The sequence below is a fragment of the Phragmites australis genome, chromosome 5, assembly GCF_958298935.1.
Source record: "Phragmites australis chromosome 5, lpPhrAust1.1, whole genome shotgun sequence".
Classification (NCBI taxonomy): Eukaryota; Viridiplantae; Streptophyta; class Magnoliopsida; order Poales; family Poaceae; genus Phragmites; species Phragmites australis.
Genome location: NC_084925.1, coordinates 32,612,307 through 32,632,054, shown reverse-complemented (window position 1 = coordinate 32,632,054; position 19,748 = coordinate 32,612,307). Strand labels below are relative to the sequence as shown.

The 19,748-nt window shown below is 44.8% G+C and overlaps 2 protein-coding genes across 2 annotated transcripts; one reads left to right on the top strand and one right to left on the bottom strand.

Moving 5' to 3' along the window:
* The first annotated feature begins 10,607 nt into the window (after positions 1 to 10,607).
* On the top strand, positions 10,608 to 12,170 carry LOC133917592 (uncharacterized). The gene is made up of 2 exons (XM_062361473.1): positions 10,608 to 10,852; positions 10,925 to 12,170. The coding sequence occupies exons 1-2, from the start codon at positions 10,632 to 10,634 to the stop codon at positions 11,928 to 11,930; spliced, it is 1,227 nt and encodes a 408-aa protein (XP_062217457.1). The 5' UTR covers positions 10,608 to 10,631; the 3' UTR covers positions 11,931 to 12,170.
* Positions 12,171 to 12,624: 454 nt separating this feature from the next.
* On the bottom strand, positions 12,625 to 13,476 carry LOC133917996 (uncharacterized). Its single transcript, XM_062361789.1, has 2 exons — positions 13,084 to 13,476; positions 12,625 to 12,942 (listed from the first exon to the last, which is right to left on the bottom strand). Exons 1-2 carry the CDS (start codon positions 13,474 to 13,476, stop codon positions 12,625 to 12,627), a joined length of 711 nt encoding a protein of 236 aa, XP_062217773.1.
* Positions 13,477 to 19,748: the final 6,272 nt, after the last annotated feature.

The following is a 19,748-nucleotide window of genomic DNA, read 5'->3' as shown; positions in this document are numbered from 1 at the left end:
AGTGCATATTGAATTTTTCTAGAATTATTTTTCAACATAAAACAAGTTAAAAAGATTTTATAAAATTTATTTGCAATTTTCTAGAATTAAAACTAATTTTATATGCAACAAAGCACATTAATGCATTTATTTTGTCAAACAAAGCACATTATAAAACGCCAAAGGATTTCAAGGAGTGTGTTAGCCAAGAGCAGCTACAAGCTGTTGTAGACAATGCTCAGAAGGAGATGAGGGAGACAATCATCAAGGCTGTCACTGAAGCGATAATTGAGATGAAACTCGCAAACGCGGTTGAGCGGGTGGACAAACGGTTATCCGAGCTCACCGACAGGGTAAATGCTTTGGAAAACCGTCCTGTGCACAACGAAGATGTGAATGGAAGCAACACCGGTGATGAGTTGTATGATGACGATGTTAATGTTGATCCAGCGGCGACATTGCAAAACAGATTACGGCGTCGTCTTCGCACTAACACCACAGGTATGGGTGGCGTTCCACATCACCACCACCATCGAGGTATGTATAATCGAGCTCCTGAAGATCCTTATGCTAAGGTTAAATTTACTATACCTTCTTTTTCGGGACATTATGATGCTGAGGGATATCTTGATTGGGAGATGACAGTAGAGCAAAAATTTAGTGCCCATCAAGTACCTGAACAACATAGAGTTAGACAAGCCACTAGTGAGTTTAAAGATTTTGCTATTATTTGGTGGACTGGTTTAGCTGCAGATGGTGCCACACCTCGTACATGGGAAGAGCTTAAGGTTGCTATGCGTGATAGATTTGTTCCCCCATCTTATCATAGAGACTTGCGTAAGAAATTGATGCGCTTAGAACAGGGAGATAAATCTGTGCAGGATTATTATGGTGAGCTTCAAAAGGGCTTGATGCGTTGTGGCATAGTAGAGGGAAACGAAGATTCTATTTGTCGATTTTATTCGGGTTTGAGACGTGAAATCCAGGATATTATTGATTATAAAGAATTTAACAATGTCAACCAGTTGTTTCAGTTTGCTATGCTTGCAGAGAAGGAGTTGCAGGGGCGTGAGCAGCAGGGCAAGTACAAGGCCAGCACCACATACACGCCGCGCACAGGACCATCATTTGGGCTGTCCAAACCATCCACTTACAGGGCTCCCTCACCAGCGAGCAAGCAACAAGCAGCTACGGCACCAAATCCTGTCACTACACGACCTTCGGGCTCAGGTAAAAATTCTGTTTTGCAGGGACCTTCCAAGAGTGCTTCCTCTGTTGCATCAACGGGACGCACCTCTGGCATTCAATGTCGTCGCTGTCATGGATTCAGTCATGTGCAGAAGGATTGCCCAAGTCAGCGGGCATACATTGCAACGGAAGATGGGTACATCAGCGCCTCTGACATTGAAGAAGAAGAAGAACCAGTTGTTGAGGAGAGCAACAAAATCTTGGGCAGTGATGACACAGCGACCTATAGGAGCATCATTGTGCAGCGGGCGCTCAGCACAAAGGTACAACAACCAGAAAAGCTGCAACGCCATAACTTGTTCCAGATTTTCTTCGTCATCCAAAATCGGCGAGCACGTGTCATCATCGATGGAGGTAGTTGTAATAATTTGGTGAGTTCAGATTTGGTCAAGAAGCTTGGCTTGACCACACGCCAACACCCCCATCCATATAATCTTCAGTGGTTTAATGATGCTGGAAAAGCTAAGGTAACACAAACTTGCAGAGTTTCTTTTTCCATTGGTTCCTATGCTGATTATGTTGACTGTGATGTGGTACCTATGGAAGCTTGCTCACTTTTATTGGGTCGACCTTGGGAATTTGATAATGATGCTATACACCATGGTAGAAGTAATACATATACTTTTATGCATAAAGGAAAGAAAATTACTTTGGTTCCTATGACCCCTGCTGAAATTGTACAAGCTGATAAAGAACGAGCTGCTAATTTGCGTGATACTAAATCAGAAAATCAGCAAGTTGCTAATTCTCTTTACCCACCTAAAAAGGATAAGTCTACACCTAGTTCTAAGGTAGAGGGCATAAAATTGAAGGGTGGTGTTATGCTTGCACTAAAAAGTGACCTTGCTGAAATTTCTAATAATGATATTTGCTACACCTTGGTTTGCAAACGAGTTTTGTATTCGCTTGATGATGTTATTAGTTCGATACCTCCTGCTGCCACTAACCTTTTGCAGGAGTATGAGGATGTTTTTCCAGCTGAGATACCCCCGGGACTGCCACCTATGAGAGGGATAGAGCATCAAATCGATTTGATCCCGGGAGCAACATTGCCAAATCGTGCTGCGTATCGAACCAATCCCGAGGAGACTAAGGAAATTCAGCAGCAAGTCCAAGAGCTTTTGGACCGCGGGTATGTACGTGAGAGCCTTAGTCCTTGTGCTGTTCCTGTGATTTTGGTTCCTAAGAAAGATGGTACTTGGCGTATGTGTGTTGATTGTAGAGCCATTAATAACATTACTATTCGATATCGCCATCCTATTCCTAGACTTGATGATATGCTTGATGAGTTGTGTGGCTCTGTAATTTTTACAAAGATCGACTTGCGTAGTGGTTACCACCAAATTAGAATGAAACTTGGAGATGAATGGAAAACAGCTTTCAAAACTAAATTCGGATTATATGAGTGGTTAGTGATGCCTTTTGGTTTAACTAATGCACCTAGCACTTTCATGCGTTTGATGAATGAGGTTTTAAGAGCTTTTATTGGACGATTTGTGGTGGTTTACTTTGATGATATATTGATTTATAGCAAGTCTTTGGATGAACATATGGATCACTTACGTGCTGTTTTTAATGCTTTACGTGATGCACGTTTATTTGGTAACCTTGAGAAGTGCATCTTTTGCACGGATCGAGTCTCTTTTCTTGGCTATATTATTACTCCACAGGGAATTGAGGTGGATGAGATGAAAATTGAAGCCATAAAGAGTTGGCCGGTGCCCCAAAACATCAAACAGGTGAGAAGTTTTCTTGGACTTGCAGGTTTTTATCGTCGTTTCGTGAAGGATTTCAGCGCCATTGCTGCCCCCTTACACGAGTTGACAAAGAAAGGTGTGGTGTTCCATTGGGGTAAGGCACAAGAGGAGTCCTTTGACACTTTGAAGGACAAGCTTACGCACGCGCCATTGCTGCAACTTCCAAATTTTGGTAAGACCTTTGAGCTAGAATGTGATGCTAGTGGAGTTGGCATTGGAGGTGTTTTGATGCAAGAAGGTAAGCCTGTTGCATACTTTAGCGAAAAATTGCATGGCCCTGTTCTTAAATACTCTACGTATGATAAGGAATTGTATGCACTTGTACGTTCTTTAGAGACGTGGCGTCATTATTTGTGGCCTAAAGAATTTGTTATACATTCAGATCATGAATCGCTTAAGTATCTTCGTTCTCAAAATAATCTGAATCGTAGACATGCTAAGTGGGTTGAATTTATTGAATCTTTTCCTTATGTTATCAAACACAAGAAAGGGAAGGATAATATAATTGCTGATGCTTTGTCTAGACGATATGCTTTGTTGTCCCAACTTGATTATAGAATTTTTGGACTTGACTCAATAAAAGAACAATATGTGCTTGATCCTGATTTTAAAGATGTATTGCTGAACTATAAAGAGGGACGTACATGGAACAAGTTTGTGATCAATGATGGATTTGTGTTTAGAGCTAACCGTCTATGCATTCCAGTTGGTTCCGTTCGTCTTTTGTTGTTGCAGGAAGCACATGGAGGAGGATTGATGGGACATTTTGGTGCTAAGAAGACGGAGGATATGTTGGCCACACATTTCTTTTGGCCAAAGATGAGGAGAGATGTTGAGCGGTTCGTGGCACGCTGTACCACATGTCAAAAGGCTAAGTCTCGCTTGAATCCACATGGTTTGTATATGCCTCTTCCTGTTCCTTCTATTCCTTGGGCAGATATTTCGATGGACTTTGTTTTGGGATTGCCTAGGACTAAGAGAGGGAGGGATAGCATTTTTGTTGTTGTGGATTGTTTTTCTAAGATGGCACATTTTATACCTTGTCATAAAAGTGATGATGCCGTTTATATTGCTGACCTCTTTTTCAAAGAGATTGTTCGCTTGCATGGTATGCCTTCTACTATTGTTTCAGATCGCGACGCTAAATTTTTGAGTCACTTTTGGCGCACTCTATGGAATAAGTTGGGTACAAAACTATTGTTTTCTACTACTTGCCACCCACAAACTGATGGCCAAACGGAGGTACTGAACCGCACTTTGGGTACCATGTTGAGAGCTATTTTGAAGAAAAATTTGAAGATGTGGGAAGAATGTTTGCCCCACGTGGAGTTTGCTTATAATCGGGCAACATATTCTACCACCAAGGTAAGTCCTTTTCAGGTAGTGTATGGTTTTACCCCTCGCGCTCCTATTGATCTTTTGCCTTTACCTACCACTGAAAGAACACATAGTGATGCTAGTGCACGTGCTGATTTTATTCGTAAGTTGCATGAAACAACTAAAATAAATATCGAAAAGATGAATGAAAAGTATAGAATTGCTGGTAGTGAAGGTAGGAAAGAAGTCAAACTTGAACCGGGTGATTTAGTGTGGTTACATTTAAGAAAAGATAGGTTTCCAGAGCTGCGTAAGTCTAAATTAATGCCAAGAGCTGCTGGTCCTTATAAGATAATTGAGAAAATAAATGATAATGCATATAAACTTGAGTTGCCACCCGAGTTCGGGGTTAGTCCTTCTTTTAACATTGCAGATTTGAAACCTTACTTGGGAGCCGATGATGAGCTTGAGTCGAGGACGACTCCAATTCAAGAGGGGGAGGATGATGAGGACATCACTCCCTCGGATACATACAATGATCCTCCATTGAACTTTCAAGGTCCAATCACAAGAGCTCGCGCACGACAATTAAATTTAGAGGTGAGCTCGTTCCTAAGCAACTCTTTATATAATTTTGAGAATAGATTACTACCTAATGATTATGTATTGTTTAGGAATCATAGAGAGGACAAGGAAACACATAGAGGAAGGTTTGGAGGCGTGGAGGAGCAGCTAGGACGTCCAACAACAGCAGGAGGTCCAGTCCAACTCGAGTCCGAATCAGCCTCGGCCTCCAGGACCAGCGAGCAATAAAACGGACGCCCAGGACGCATCCGGACTCCGTTTTTGACGATTCACATATGGTTGGAAAGATAATTTCATAAGGAAACCAATGGCGTTGGTTTGAGGTCCAAATTCCTTCTGAGTCAACAGGAAACGTCGAAACAAGTCAGCGTCCAGAATCTGTCCCGGTGCTGCGTCACCGTTTTTGGTCCGTTGGGCCATGTATCGTGTTGGAGTCCATTAGGGACGCGTCCAGGGGTCCTTGGCCGACCCTAATCCTTTATATACAGTAGCCGCCACCCTAATTAGGGTTGGGTTTTGCTTAGATTATTCTGTCAAGAACAGTTTCGCCGTTTCGTCGGTTTGTGAGACCCCAACTCGTGAGATTAATCATTCATCTGCAATTTGGTTGCATTCTTCCTTGTTCTTGCTTGTGTTCTTCGATTCGCAGGCAAGGATTTTAGCCTTCTTGGCGAGGTCAACCGTGCAACGCCGGTTGATAACCAGAGGAGACGTGGTGCTGCGATTGCGGGGTTTCGGATCGTGTTGTTTGGAAGCCGGATCGACTTGTGTCTCGTTTCCACCAAATCGAGAGTTACCAGAACCTTTCGGAAGATCGGGAACCCTTGTTCATATTATTGTTGGCAAAGTTTGAGTTCCCTGAAGGATGCAGCATGGCGAAAGCGAAGAGTCGTGCCATATCAACAATGTCCATCGCGTTCAAGAATTTCAAGGGTAAGCTATGGAGAAATTATGGCTTGGTGGGCCGGACACCAAAATGGGACCATTATCCGACGGTTCAACCATTTTGGAACGATTTCATAGAGCACAAGCATTCAGAGGAAGCACAAAGACTAAGCGAGATCAACAAAGCCAACTCCAAGAAGAACGTGTACCCCCACAGAACTGGCTCGCGTGGGTACGTGAGGAAATACGATGAGTGGGATGAGATGGAAGAACAGGTAACCCGCAGTGGTGCCACACCTCAGACGGCTCCCTGGATTGAACGGGCGAAGCACTATCTGTACGCGAGAGGGGTGACCTTGGCGGCAGATGGCAGTCTGAACTTCAAAAGCGACAGAGAACAGGAAGTGATGCAGAGAATTGCAGATGCCCACACTCAGTCTTCCCAAGGCTCTTTCAGGCCAGATAGGGAGAACGACCAGTTAACCTTGGCACTAGGAACCAAGGAGCACCCAGGTCGCACCAGAGGCAAGGGTGTGGTGCCCTGGAAAGAGGGATTCCCAGAATCCGCCAAAAGTTATAGGAGTCAGAAGAGAAGGAGAGAAGAGCTGGAAGACCTGCTGGCTGTAGTGCGACAAGAACTTGTGCAAGAGCGTCAGATGACAGACGCCAAAATCAGAGAAATCAAAGAATCATTTCAGCAAGGAATCAGACAGTAGCAAGGCGAAGAAAATGTTGTGAGTCCTGGTGGTCGTCGGAGCAGCTGCGCGTCCGCAGGGTTTGGAGAAGAAGAATTAGCCCGTTACCCCGTGGATGACATCACAGAAAGCAAGGTGTGCAAGCTTGTCGTGCCCACTATGAACATTACCATCATGGTGGCTATGGGGCAGGCCGACCAATGCGTCGAAGGGGCTCTCTTGAACGATCTTTCGATACCACGGGGATACGCTAAGGTCCACGTGGACTCCATGCGAAAGCCGTACCGTAAGCTTGACATGGATTACCCTGGAGAGACGGGTTCCAAGAGGCTCAGATCAAATGTGGGTGGTTTCGTTTTGTGGCACAAGCGCTACATATTGTTTGAAGATGAGACAGATGAGTCGTCTGATGCGGAGTCGGACCCAGCACATAGAAGAGATCCAACTCCTCCACGGTCGGCACCAGTGCCACCGTCACCAGGAAGAGATCCAACTCCTCCACTGTCGCCGCCACTACCACCGTCACCGAGAAGAGAGCCGACTCCTTCCCCACGCAAGTCACCAACAAGAGAGTCAACTCCTCCCCCTCCAAAGTCCGCAACAGTGCCACCAAGGGAGCCAACACCTCCCCCTCCGAAGTCAGCATCAGTGCCTCCAAGTGAGCCGACTCCTCCTCCTCCGAAGTCAGCAACACTGCCACCAAAATTGCCAACTCCTCCGAAGTTGACAACACGCTCTCAGTCTAAGAAGGTGGCAGCACCTGAGAAGTTGCCTTATGAAAGAACTGCAGAGGAAAACAGAGCGACAGTGAACGCCGAAGTCAAGAATTTTTTTAAGAAGCGAGAGCCTGAGAAGAAAAAACCACTCACTAAGGAAACAAAAAAATTTCTCTTGACGCTGAGCAAACCTGCTGTGGCTAAGCGTCAATCAGACTACGAGCGTATCAAAGGAAAGAAATCCTTGAGGCAGGCTTCTATTGATCAGGTACGGGAAGAACAACAACTAGAAAGATTCCTTAAGGATGCCAATATGACAAAAGAGTAATTTTTTAACGAGTCCGTGGCACCCAAAGCAGTCGAGAGATGGCAATTTAAGCTGGGTGAACTATTGGTCGCACTGGACGAGTGGGCCAAACTGACATATCAACTTCGGAAATTTCGTGCGTGGTACATGAATGAGTCGAAGGAGGGTAGGGAAAGTTTTGAGGCCAGATTCAAGGAACAAGATCTCCTCCACGGGGATGGCAGTATTTTTATATTCTTCGAGGAAATGTATCGACTGTACCAGTATGATGCCCTCGACGTGTCTATCTTGAGTTGTTGGACTCTGTAAGTGTCGTATACGTAAAATTCACAATATATATTTCTGTACCATTGTATTGAATCTCTTAACTTATTCCTTGTGTAGAATGGAGGTACAAAGATGCAGAAAGGAGTGCATCATGCATGTGGGATTTATCGACCCATATCTTGTTAACCCAACAATGATGAAATCTACCGACCTAAAGAAAACCGAGGACTACGTATTGAAGTGTCTTCTGGAGTTATAATTGAAGAAATACATACTTTTACCCTACCACTGGGGGTACGTGTTTCTACTCTTTTTAGCAATACATCGTTAGAAATTAGGACCAACTAACCTATAGTCACCTATGTACAGTTTTCACTGGATCCTTCTTGTCATCCAGTCAGATATTAGCAAGATCTTTATTTTCGACTCACAAGATAATCCGAAAGAAACCTATGAACCCATCATTGACTTGCTACAAAGGTAAAAACCGACCATTTCGTTACTGCTCTTGTAATATTTGATTTGATTGAATCTAAGTCTATTTACGGTAATAATCACACACATACAGAGTGTACCCGCGATACATCAAGAAGAGCGTTAGATACATGCCATACACGAAAGAATGGACAGTCCGACATGGCTTTCCTTGTAGGAAGCAGGGTTCGGGCAATAATTTATGTGGTTTTTATGTAATGGAATTTATGCACAGCTTCAACACAGAGGATTCGATCCTGCTGAAAGATCCTGAGGTAGGCGGTATACACATTGATGACTAATTTTCAGGTTCCATACACCAAAATCATATGTATTGATTTATTCAATTCTTCAAATTGCAGATCCTCGAGCTGTCCAAAGAACGTCTCATGCCTCATGAAATCAACGCGCTTCAAGAACAACTTGTCGGGTTTATCAATGACGAAATCATCAATCCAACCGGCGAGTTCCATGAAATTGGATCGTCTTTCTCGTTACTTTCAACCCATAAAAAAGGGCAGAGTTCAGATCCATCGGTTCACAAGAAATCTTAAACTCCATAATAAATGAAACTTGATAAGTATGCGGTATATATATATTGTGATGAGACTTGATTTTTTATAAATAAAATTTATATGTGGTTGTGTATATATGCTGTGATGAAACTTGATATGTATGCGTGTCTATTTTCGGCAACGTCGAAAATTTGAAAATGGCACTGTACTGGAGACAACCGCCACGTTTTTAAAAAAAGACGGGAAACACTTATCAGTGCCGGTTGGAAACAAACAACCGGCACTGATAGCACTGATATCAGTGCCGGTTGATTATACTAACTGGCACTGATAGTGCACCTATCAGTGCCGGTTCTAATCTAGAACCGGCACTGATAGTGATTTTCAGTGCCGGTTCCATACCCGGCACTGATAGTCACTGACTATCAGTGCCGATTAATCAATGCCGGTTCATAAACCGACACTGATCACGTTTTTGAACCGGCACTAATCACATGTTCTGCGGTAGTGGTTTGGTCCGAGGTTAATGGGTGGGTTAGGCGGGGTTAAGAAAATCCAATCAAAGCCTTCAGCACCTCTAAATTAACCCAGTGTTATACTGACCCATCAACGTGTTAGCTTGGGCTAACCCACCATTCAAAGAAAAACTTGGGCTAACCTATCATTTTTTATTGCTAACCTAGTTTAACGCACCTAATTTAAACAAATAGTAACTGGGCTAACAATAGGTTAGTTTGCCAAAACAATATCTAGGATCAAGTTAGCCAAGCTTTTTTTTTATAACAAAATAAATTATTATCTCAGCCTCTACATCAAAAGATGTATATAGCCGATCATTATTACACTGTCAAAAAAAAACATGACACTCTGACAAAAAGATACACAAAAGTCCTCAGAAGACACAAAGATAAGCTAAAGACTCCAGCACAAATTCAGTTGCTAAACTTCCACCCATGCTAGCCAAGCAAAGCTTAGGTTAGCTAGCATGTTTTTATCGTCACCAATTTTGCTATTTCTCAAATTCTTTAAACCATAGTTTTTTATTGAATTACTATCCTAGGCCTTTGGATCCTCAGGGAAAATAATCTACATATAGGCGCTGAAGTGGTTGGCGTAGACTGTGGGCCTAGAATGGTGATTGAAAATAAGTTAATTCCTAATACTTGAAAAATAATCACACTATAATAAACAGGAGTTTTACTGTTTTATTCTTTTGGGGTATCTGCTTGTACCACTTGCCAGTTAACCCATCTTCAGAATCAAACCCAGTAAATTGGTCATCAGAACATCGACGGTACAAGTGCATGCGGTGCGAAGAGCCATGTCTGCTCCACGTGGATCAGACGTGACCATAAGGTTGGATGCTGCAAATGTAGTTTAGTACAGGTTAATATTAAAATGGGTTAAAAATGGGGAAAATACAACTATCCTCCTACAAGCCACTCCAAATTATAAATATCACCGTATAAAACTAACTCCAACCGTTTCCTTCCCTTCCCACTCCAAAATCCCTTCCCGGCAGGATTCCTTTCCCATATTCATTCCCTTCAGGATCCTGCACTCCAACAGTATTCCCTTTTTCGTTCCCTTCTCCAACAGACTTTCAATATTATATAATTTTTGTAACCGGAACCGTATTTTCACGAGTTATGCGTGTATATGGCGCATTTACGGGCGTATGCAGTACGGGTGAGAGTGTTGACTGTGTAGAAGGCTTCCTATGGAAGGAAACGTTGGACTTTACGAGCGGCTTGCAATGGAAGCTATTCAAGTGTGGCTTCTCAGGGAAGATTTGTACCACTATAAAAGGGCCAGCCTCCTCAAAGGGGACTCACACTAGTTCCCCGTACTGCAAATACAAAATGAACTCTTGAGACTCGGAGGAAATGCTGATGTTCTCCTCGGATTCGAGTGACAAAGAGGACGAGCTGCTTCTGGTTATTGCCATCGAGGAGGAACAAGCAGCAGCTGCGCGTCGTAGCCATCAGCGTGGGTCCATGCCGGGCCATGCGGTTATAGACCGTCATCACCGCGAAGGTGCTGCTAGGCTGTACAACGACTACTTCACTGACAACCCTGTGTACGGTGATGTTCTGTTTCGGCGGAGGTAAGTGTGTATTCGTAATGCAGGCCGTAAGCAACATTGTGTACACTGAGTAATGAATGTTCCTAGAACCAGGTTTCGTATGACGCGGCGTTTGTTCTTGCGTATTGCGGCCGCTGTGGAGGAGCATGACACCTGGTTCTGGCAGGGAAGGGATGCAACGGGGAAGCTCGGCCTTAGCCTGTTGCAAAAAATGACAGCGGTGATCTGGCAACTAGCATACGGCGTCAGTTCCGATGCAGTTGACGAGTATGTGCGGATAGGGGCGAGCACGGCGATGCTGGCATTGCGGAAATTTGTGCAGGCTATTGTGGAGGTGTTCGGAGATGAATATCTGCGTGCTCCCAATGAAGCTGACACCGCGCGCCTCCTGGCAGAAGGCGAGCGGTGTGGGTTCCCCGGGATGCTGGGGAGCATTGACTTCATGCATTGGGTATGGAAGAACTGTCCCAAAGTGTGGCATGGCGCGTACACAGGCCATACTCGCAAGCCTTCTATAGTTTTGGAGGCGGTTGCGTCGTATGAGTTATGGATTTGGCATGCTTTTTTTGGGATGCCTGTGAGTCTTAACGATATAAATGTTTTGCACCGCTCTAACTTATTTACCAGGCTTACCGATGGGACTGCCCCAACCGTGTCGTACAGTATCAATGGTAACAGGTACGACATGGGATACTACCTCGGTGACGGCATATACCCCGAATGGGCGACCATAGTGAAGGCAATTCCTGCACCAAGAGGCAACAAGAGCATCCATTTCTCCGCCATGCGAGCATCTGTTCGCAAGGATGTCGAACGTGCATTCGGTGTCTTGCAAGCTAGGTTTGCTATTGTACGCGGACCAGCTAGAGTATGGGATCAATCCACATTGCACAATATCATGACCGCCTGTGTCATTATGCACAACATGATAATTGAGGACGAGCGTGGAAGCGCATCCACGGTGCAGGTGTTCGACTATATGGGGGAACCAAGTAAAGTCCATCGAAATGCTGATGAAGGCGTGCTGCATTATGTCGAAGCGACTCAAGCTATACGGATCCGTGCAATGCACCGCCAATTGCGTGATGACCTTAGTTGAGCACCTCTGGAGTATTCTTGGAGCACAGTAGACTGATCCCAACTATGTATTCCATAATTTAGGTAGTTGCATGTAGTTCGGTTTTTATCTCCCAGGGTCCTTAGTATGCATCATGCATCATGCTTAGCTAGTGCAAACCGAGATGGTTCTCATGCATGGTAATGTCATCAGGAAGAAATGAATGTACTGCAAACAATGCAAGGCAACGTCCTGAATGTACCAACTTTAATGAATAATATGTCTTCCTGAATGTCCAAGATTATTATTACAATCCTGAATGTACCAAGTTGAAAGCACAATAGCACAACTGAATGTACCAAGCATCGAACCAGCACTTGTGTCTGAGAAATATTACAAAGGAAAGTTGCATGTTTCAAGGTTGCACATAGTCAGAAGAAATACATGTCCAAGATTCTTATTACAATCCAAATAAGAAAAAACTGATGATTAAACAAACCACACGGCTGCATGCACTGCAACCAAGCTAAGATTGGTCCTCTAGGAGCTTCCACCGCGCCAATATGTCTTCCTGGCGCTTCCTATAGTACTCGCGTAGGGGGCCGGTAACACTGTCCAAATCGACCTTCATAATATGTTCGTCTTGGTCATTGACTCGGGCCGTGGCTTGGAGCCGCATCACCTCGAGCTGTTCCTTCTTAAGCTCGACCATCACCTTCTTTGTTTCACTGAGGTCCTACAGTTGTCGTTCATAAACACCTCCGGAAACGGTGGGAAGTGACGAGGTGGACGGTGACTTGCACGCACGGGAAGCTTTCGCTTGGTCATGGCCAATAGGACGGGGAAGGTCCGTCGACGCGTTCGAAGCCGCATCATTAGGGACGTCATTGCCCGCAGCTTGGCTGCACTGGGCGTCCACAACATCTTGGACCTTCTGCGCCTTTGCCGATTCGTGTGCATGCCACTTAGGGTGGTCGGCCAGCAGCACCCAACAGTGGGTGTACGCGAATGGTTTGCCCTCAAGTGCTTTATATGCGGTGCAGGCTCGAGCCATCTGCAAAAAACTTAAAAGTCAGTCGGGTATGCTTGCAAATCAAGGGACAATACCATTGCAAAACGATGCCGCAATTAGTTTTACCTTGTCACGTTCATTGGTGCCACTCGGATTCAACTACTCGACCTTCCTGTAATGCACCGTAAATTTTGTCATGGCATCCGTGATCAGCTTCATATGGTTTATCAGCGCTTTGTCGATCCTAGGCATCATGCTTTCCTTTTTATAAGTGTTGAAGTACTTTGCGATACGGCCCCAATAGGTCTCTTTCGACTGATCTTTGCCCACAACTGGATCTTGGCTCACATTAAGCCATGCCGACACCAACAACTCATCTTCCTCGTCAGTCCACTTGGTTCTATCAGTTTTCGCGTCCACCTTCTTCTTCTTCTTCGAGGTAACCTTCTTCCTACCCTTCTCATCGCTTCCGAGACTGAACTGCCCTACATCCGAGTGTCCTCCAAGATTTGTAGCCTGTGAGAACTGCGAGAAGTCTGCTTCAGGAACGTCAGAGGACCCCCCCTGGGTACCCATGTCCTGACCCCCCCAAGTCATACGGTCGAAACCATCCTAAAGGATACTCTCGTAAAAAGGATCCATACCGCCCCTTCAAGTAAGTTAAGGTACATAATTTATGACAAAGCAAACACTGAATAGGGCCACAATCTTATAAGTAAGTACTCAACCGAAGGTACTGCCCCACTGATATGAACCATTTTCCACAAATAGCTACAACCCAACAATCAGAAAACATTGTCCTACACTACAACCACCGCAAATGCACTAGAATATAGGCATACCATGCCCTTTCAACCCTTACATAACTGCATACAGGTCCAATTACCCAACATGTAGTGCCCTATCTGAAACATTTCGAACCAAGACTCTCAAACCCATGGCCCTTGGGTAACAACACCACCAACCAGCATCTAGAACCTAATGAAACAAGAGTATAGGCATACCATGCCCTTTGAATAGGTATGTATGTGCAGTCAGCACATACATACCTATCTGCACTGCCCCATTGCAACCACCCTTAAGCATCAATCAAACACGCAGGTCATGCCCTCACAAACAAAATGTAGTTCTATTCAGGACCATTAAACATTTATCTCAAACACCAGAAACATACAAGAGTACTGTAAACAAACCCCACCCCCACTGCTTCGGCAACCTATCCATACAAGAGTATAGTCATACTGATTTGCACCAAATGGGGACAACAATCTTCCAAAGCAGTTGAATTTTTTAGCGCAAACAGAAATGGCCAGACAGGACCTCCATCATTCACATGGCGACATAGGACACCACCACTCATACATGATTCCAATTCAGTTCATTACATAACTTAAGCCGACAACAAAGCTAATTTCAAAGGTACCAAACGAACTAATACCAGCAATTGCAAATCGCACAAATGGAGGACACCACCCTCACACCTTTCCATCCTAACAGGCCACCAGATTACAGGCGCCATGATCTATCGGACTCAACGGACCCGCAATCATCAGTACTGGAACAAAGCACCTCATCCGTGCTCCATTTCGAATGCTCCATGTCATCGCTGTCGTTGTTCAAGGACAGCCATGGGTCTTCTTGCTCCCCCACGCTACTCCTGTCCACCTCGTCAGTAGGCACGGACAGAGAGCACCGGCACAGGGCATCCTCCACCTGGAAGACGAGCTGACCCAAATTGCCGACAATAGCATCCACTTCTAGCAGCGCCATGTTCAGGTCGACGGCCTCTGGTGTGCTCTCTGGGCTCAAGTTGTCGTTCGCTAACTTCTTCAAAGCGTCGGCCGCCTCCTGGACATGGTCTTGCATCATGGAGACAAGTGCCGCCAGAGCTGCCGCGTCCATCTACATCATGCACCACGGGAATCCCATGAGCCCGATGAGAACCCATCCCCGCCGGCAACGCAAGGTCACCCCGGGCCCGTACCCCGCTCACCCTGCCACCACCTCCTCCGCCGTAGGCCGCTACACAGAACCCACCACCCCTTGCGACGCCGCCATCACCCCACCCCTTGCCCGCTACCCTATTCGCCCTTCCCCCAAGTCAGACGACGAATCAATGGTGACTACACCGCAGTCAATCGACCGACGCCGCCGCCTCCCGACCCCTGCGCCGGTCCCCTGAGGCCCCGGACCATCCATCCCCGGAGGAGAAACCGACGACCCTTGTGACCTAATCGACGCCGTACCCTATCCATTCACCAAATCCATTCTTCGAACCTCCCCAACCCCGGATCTAGAGCAAGCATAGGGCAAATCGGTCGTACCTTCCGTCGATTCCACTCTTCGCAGCCTGGCCGCCTCCTGCGACGTCGACGCTGCCCTCCCCGCGTGGTCGAACTGCCCACCTAGCCCGACTCCAACGCCCGCCCACCCTTGTGCCGCCGTCGTCCCTGCTCGCGCCGCCTTCGCTTCTCCTCTCCGCATCTTCCGCACCAGCGCGCGACGCCAACTGCCGGAGCCTTCCACGCTCTCCTTCTGCGCGAAGGGAACGGAGAGAGGTTCCCACGGCCGAGGGAACCTCTCTCCTTTCCTGTCCCGCGCCACACCGGGAAGGCCGTGGGAACCTCTCTCCGTTCCCGTCCCGCGCCACGCCGGGAAGGGATGCCGTTGGGCGTCGTCTCCCGTTCCCGTCTCGGGCGTTTTCCCATCGCGAAGGGAATGAGCCCCGGGACGGGAACCCGATGGGTTCGGTCTAAGTAAAATAGTTACATATTACCCCACAAGTATAATCCCGTTGCAAAATGCCTCCTTAGAGTTCTAACTTAATAATATAAAATATTTGTCGTGATATGACCTCGAGTACTCGATGTAGGTTGTCCGTGCGAAGAGGTGGGGATGAAGAAGGGTATAACCATGTATTAAAGTCTATTGGATCAAATCTATCATTGCAATTCCCTCCCTAAATCAGACTAGATGAGAAGTCTTCTAGTCCGAATACGTTGTCAAACCCCCCCATATTGCATCCTTACGGAACACTCGAGTTCAGATCACAACAAATATATCCATATTGAGACAAGCAAGAATCATGAGGAGGGATTTTACACTAGGGTTAAACTCGGATATGCGCAATACAACTATTTTACTTATAGAAGAGTAATTAAACTTGAAGTGACTTGTAGGGGCCTAAGAGGTATATACAATTTTCTCTTAAAAAATTATGTACAATTGTACAAAGCCACTGCAGATAGCTTGTCTCAATTGTCGATTCCGCGGACCGCAGCCGTAAGAAGCCTACACAAAACCGTTGCAAAGACACTACTATAAAAAAACCATATATATATATCATCACATTACTACTGATTTCTTACGAGCTGACAGTGATGAACTATCATTGTCAGTCCGTATCAAGGACCGGTACTAAAAGTCCATCCTAAAAGAACCAACAGTGATAATTGACTATCACTACCGGTTCTAGCCATAAACCAGCAGTGAAACTTGACTAATTACTACCGATTGTAGCCACGAATCGGTAGTGATAGTACATCAAGTGTCACCGCCGGCAATGATAATAGATGACAGCTCATCTTAAAGAATTCATAACTTTTTATACGAAGTCCGATGACAACAAATTTTTTATGAAAATTATAGTTCTTGATGAGATCTACAACTTTTTAATTGATCATTTTTTTTTATTAAAAGCCATATAGATGCATATACACACGAGCACAGCTGACTACGCTCGTTTGTGCTCGTGCTTGTTTGTACCGTGGTCAGCCGTGTTCGTGCTGTGGTCAGTCATGCTCGTGTTATGTGTGTTCATATTTTTTTATTTAACTCTCAATTTTATTGGGAAGTATCAGAGTGATCCAAAATTTTTAAATGTTTTTATGAGAAAACTATGGCTCACTAGTAACTCATTTTAATTGGTTTGATCCAAAAATCCTAAACCAATATTTAATTAAAATTTTAAAAAAAACTTCTTTTATAACTTCTAGCAATTTTCAATGCCTCAAATAAATTCCCAAAAATTAGGGAATAAATTTTTAATAGTGGGTCTCCAAAATGGACACCAAAGTTGGTGGGTTTGTGATAGTTTGCCCCAAGTATTAGTGGGTCTGTGAAATTTACTCACAAATAAACGTCTAATGACTGTTGAAAGAAACCACATACTTGACCACAAACTAAAATGTTGGATCTAGTGTAAAACTAGTCGGAATGATTGAAAAAGACACACACAGGGTCATAAAGTTAAAAAGTGTAAATTCAAAGATTTTTATTGTGAGTTTGGTAAGTCGGATTGATGAAACGTCTGCACAGCACTGAATTTCAGATGTAGCACTATGTCTCCAAAATTTCAGGCAAATTTGAGAAGGTCAATTTTCAACCAAAAACTTCAGAACTCCTGTCGAGGTTCAAACTTCAGAACTCCTATCGAGGTTCTTTCTAGCCTTTCTTGGGCATGTGTATTTTTTTATGCACCTGCTCTTTAGCGTTGAAAGTAGAGGTCAAACGTCAAAATCAAACTCCATATGCAAAAAATTATGGCTATTTTACTAAACACTTCACAGATTGGATACAAACTTTTTCATACGGAGTCGAATGGAAACAACCTTTATATGAACATTGTAGAACTTGACGATATGTATAATTTTGTAGTTGATAGTCTTTTCATTTAAAGCCATATAAATCCTCAAATAATCATAATAATTTTTAGAAAACAATGATCACAAGGAAATGATATTTTATTATCATCACTAGTACCTCCGTGATGGGATAATAAGGACGGATCGTGCGAGCTGAGAGATCTCATATTCGAGTACCACAAACCGCACGCGCGCGTATATTGAACGAAAAATCGCGTTAAGTGTGTGATTGACCGAGCGGACGTGCATGGTCCCATGGTCGTTTTGGGTGGTCGACCGAGCAGAAGTGTGTGGTCGACAGAGTGCTCGTGTATGGTCCCGTGGTCGTTTTGGGTGGACTTTTGTCTTTTTTCTGAAAAATAGCAACACTGCCAGCTGAAACCACCAGCCGGCAGTGATGCTCCTGGAATCACTGTCGGCTCAAGGCACTTTCACTGTTGGTTCCAGGACCAACAGTGATAGTCTGTTGCCCACTATCAGTTGAAAAATTGACAGTAAAAATAATTTACCAACCCATAGTAAAATTCTATTATGAAGTAGTGAGAGAACAAGCAAAATTCCAGCTGTTGCTGCTGTACGCGTACGTGCACGTGAGCGTACTACTATACTCATCCACAAAACTCGAGCGGCCAGCCGAGGCTAGCGACACAATTCACGGGCCTCCGCTCGGCATTTTGTGCACACGCATGAGCACACATGAACACTGCCATTTTGTGCAGGCCGGGGCGGGCGCCCGACGGTGTTGATTGGTCTCAGCACGAAGCCAATGAATCTAGGTGTTTTATGTCCTGTGGTGGGTGACCTAACTGGTTGGATATTTGGATGGGCTTGAAAAGGCTTGAATGGTGGCCACCAATGATTCACTGATAATGGCGGTAACGTTTCAGGAGCTCGGAAGTCGGAAGGGTCATTATTTATCACAATCAATTCACTGATAACTGTGGTACCGTTGCAGGGAGCTTAGAAGGGTCATTATTCATCACAACCACTGGATTCAAAATTGAGAGATCGATCGGGGTGCACTGAGAATAGATCACTGATTATTCAAGAATACATCGTGTGGTAACGTATACCGCGCATGCCTTTCTTTGTGAGCACAAACTTGCGCTTGATGCTTTTGAATCCGGTGTCATATGACTAAACAGACCTAATCATTCATACATCGAACCAAAAGTTGTGCTGGAGGATTCGTTAAAAAAACAATTATGTTAGAAGTGAGTTTCATTTTGTAGGTTTGAAATAATTTCTTCAGTTCATCGTTCTGGCAGCAGTTGCAAAGAGACTGGAACCTTAGATGAGTGAGTCTTTTAAACTCACTCGTTTGGTTAGTATATTGGGATATATATAGGGATAGCTCTTCTTTTTTTTAAAAAAAAGGATAGTTCTTCCTTTTTTTTTAAAAAAAAAGTAGTTCTTCAAAGTTTAAAACTCAGATATCAAACTCTGTTAAAAATTTCGTAATGGACTGTTACACCTTTTTATCACTTAATTTACGTTGTTCTTTATTTCTGCCAAGTTTGTGGTTGAATTTCGTGAGGTGGTACAATACTTCAGGAATTCTCCTTAACTCCCTTCCGAAACCCATGTAACAGTTGTATTTATCTGACATGATTTTTTTAACTATTTAACCGACATGATTTTCGTAATTGCAAAAAAAAACGTGATTTTCACGTGTTTGTGAGATCGGTGGTTGTAGCAGGAGTGCAGGACTGCGGGACTTGGTGCATCCCCTGGAATACAGCTTGCACCTATTCAAGTGCACTAATCCTGCGTGTTGTATTTCCAACAACCATGCCCGCCACCAAATTGGTATCTCATCTACTACCAGTCAAATGAGCAGAAGATTTACAATTTTAAAGAGCAAATTGGATAAAGTCAGTACAGAGAGCTTGCCCTCCACTGCCAAAATCTCCAACTTGGGAGAAACGTTGGGCAGAAGGAACGACGACAAATAGCGAGGTTACATACGGTGCCCACGGCCGGCTACTGTACCCGTAGGCGCACGTGAACGCACAACGCATCGCCAGGACTCTAGTGGTCGGTCGTGACTCGCGACACATTCTTTCACGGGCCTCCCGGCGGCAAGGGAACGAAGTCGCAGCAATGGTTCCACGCGTGAATGAGGTTGTGTAGTGCCGTCTTGCGCAGGGGCGGCCGCGCAGCGGTGTTTGGCTGGGCTCATCGCGAAACGGTGAGCGATCCATG

Excerpts from the sequence above, each read along its gene's own strand:
- LOC133917592 (XM_062361473.1), top strand. The coding sequence starts at position 10,632 with ATGCTGATGTTCTCCTCGGATTCGAGTGACAAAGAGGACGAGCTGCTT. Across the intron at positions 10,853-10,924 it reads GATGTTCTGTTTCGGCGGAG|GTTTCGTATGACGCGGCGTT; the intron begins GTAAGTGTGTAT and ends TCCTAGAACCAG.
- LOC133917996 (XM_062361789.1), bottom strand. The coding sequence starts at position 13,476 with ATGGGTACCCAGGGGGGGTCCTCTGACGTTCCTGAAGCAGACTTCTCG. Across the intron at positions 12,943-13,083 it reads ATGCCATGACAAAATTTACG|ATGGCTCGAGCCTGCACCGC; the intron begins GTGCATTACAGG and ends AGTTTTTTGCAG.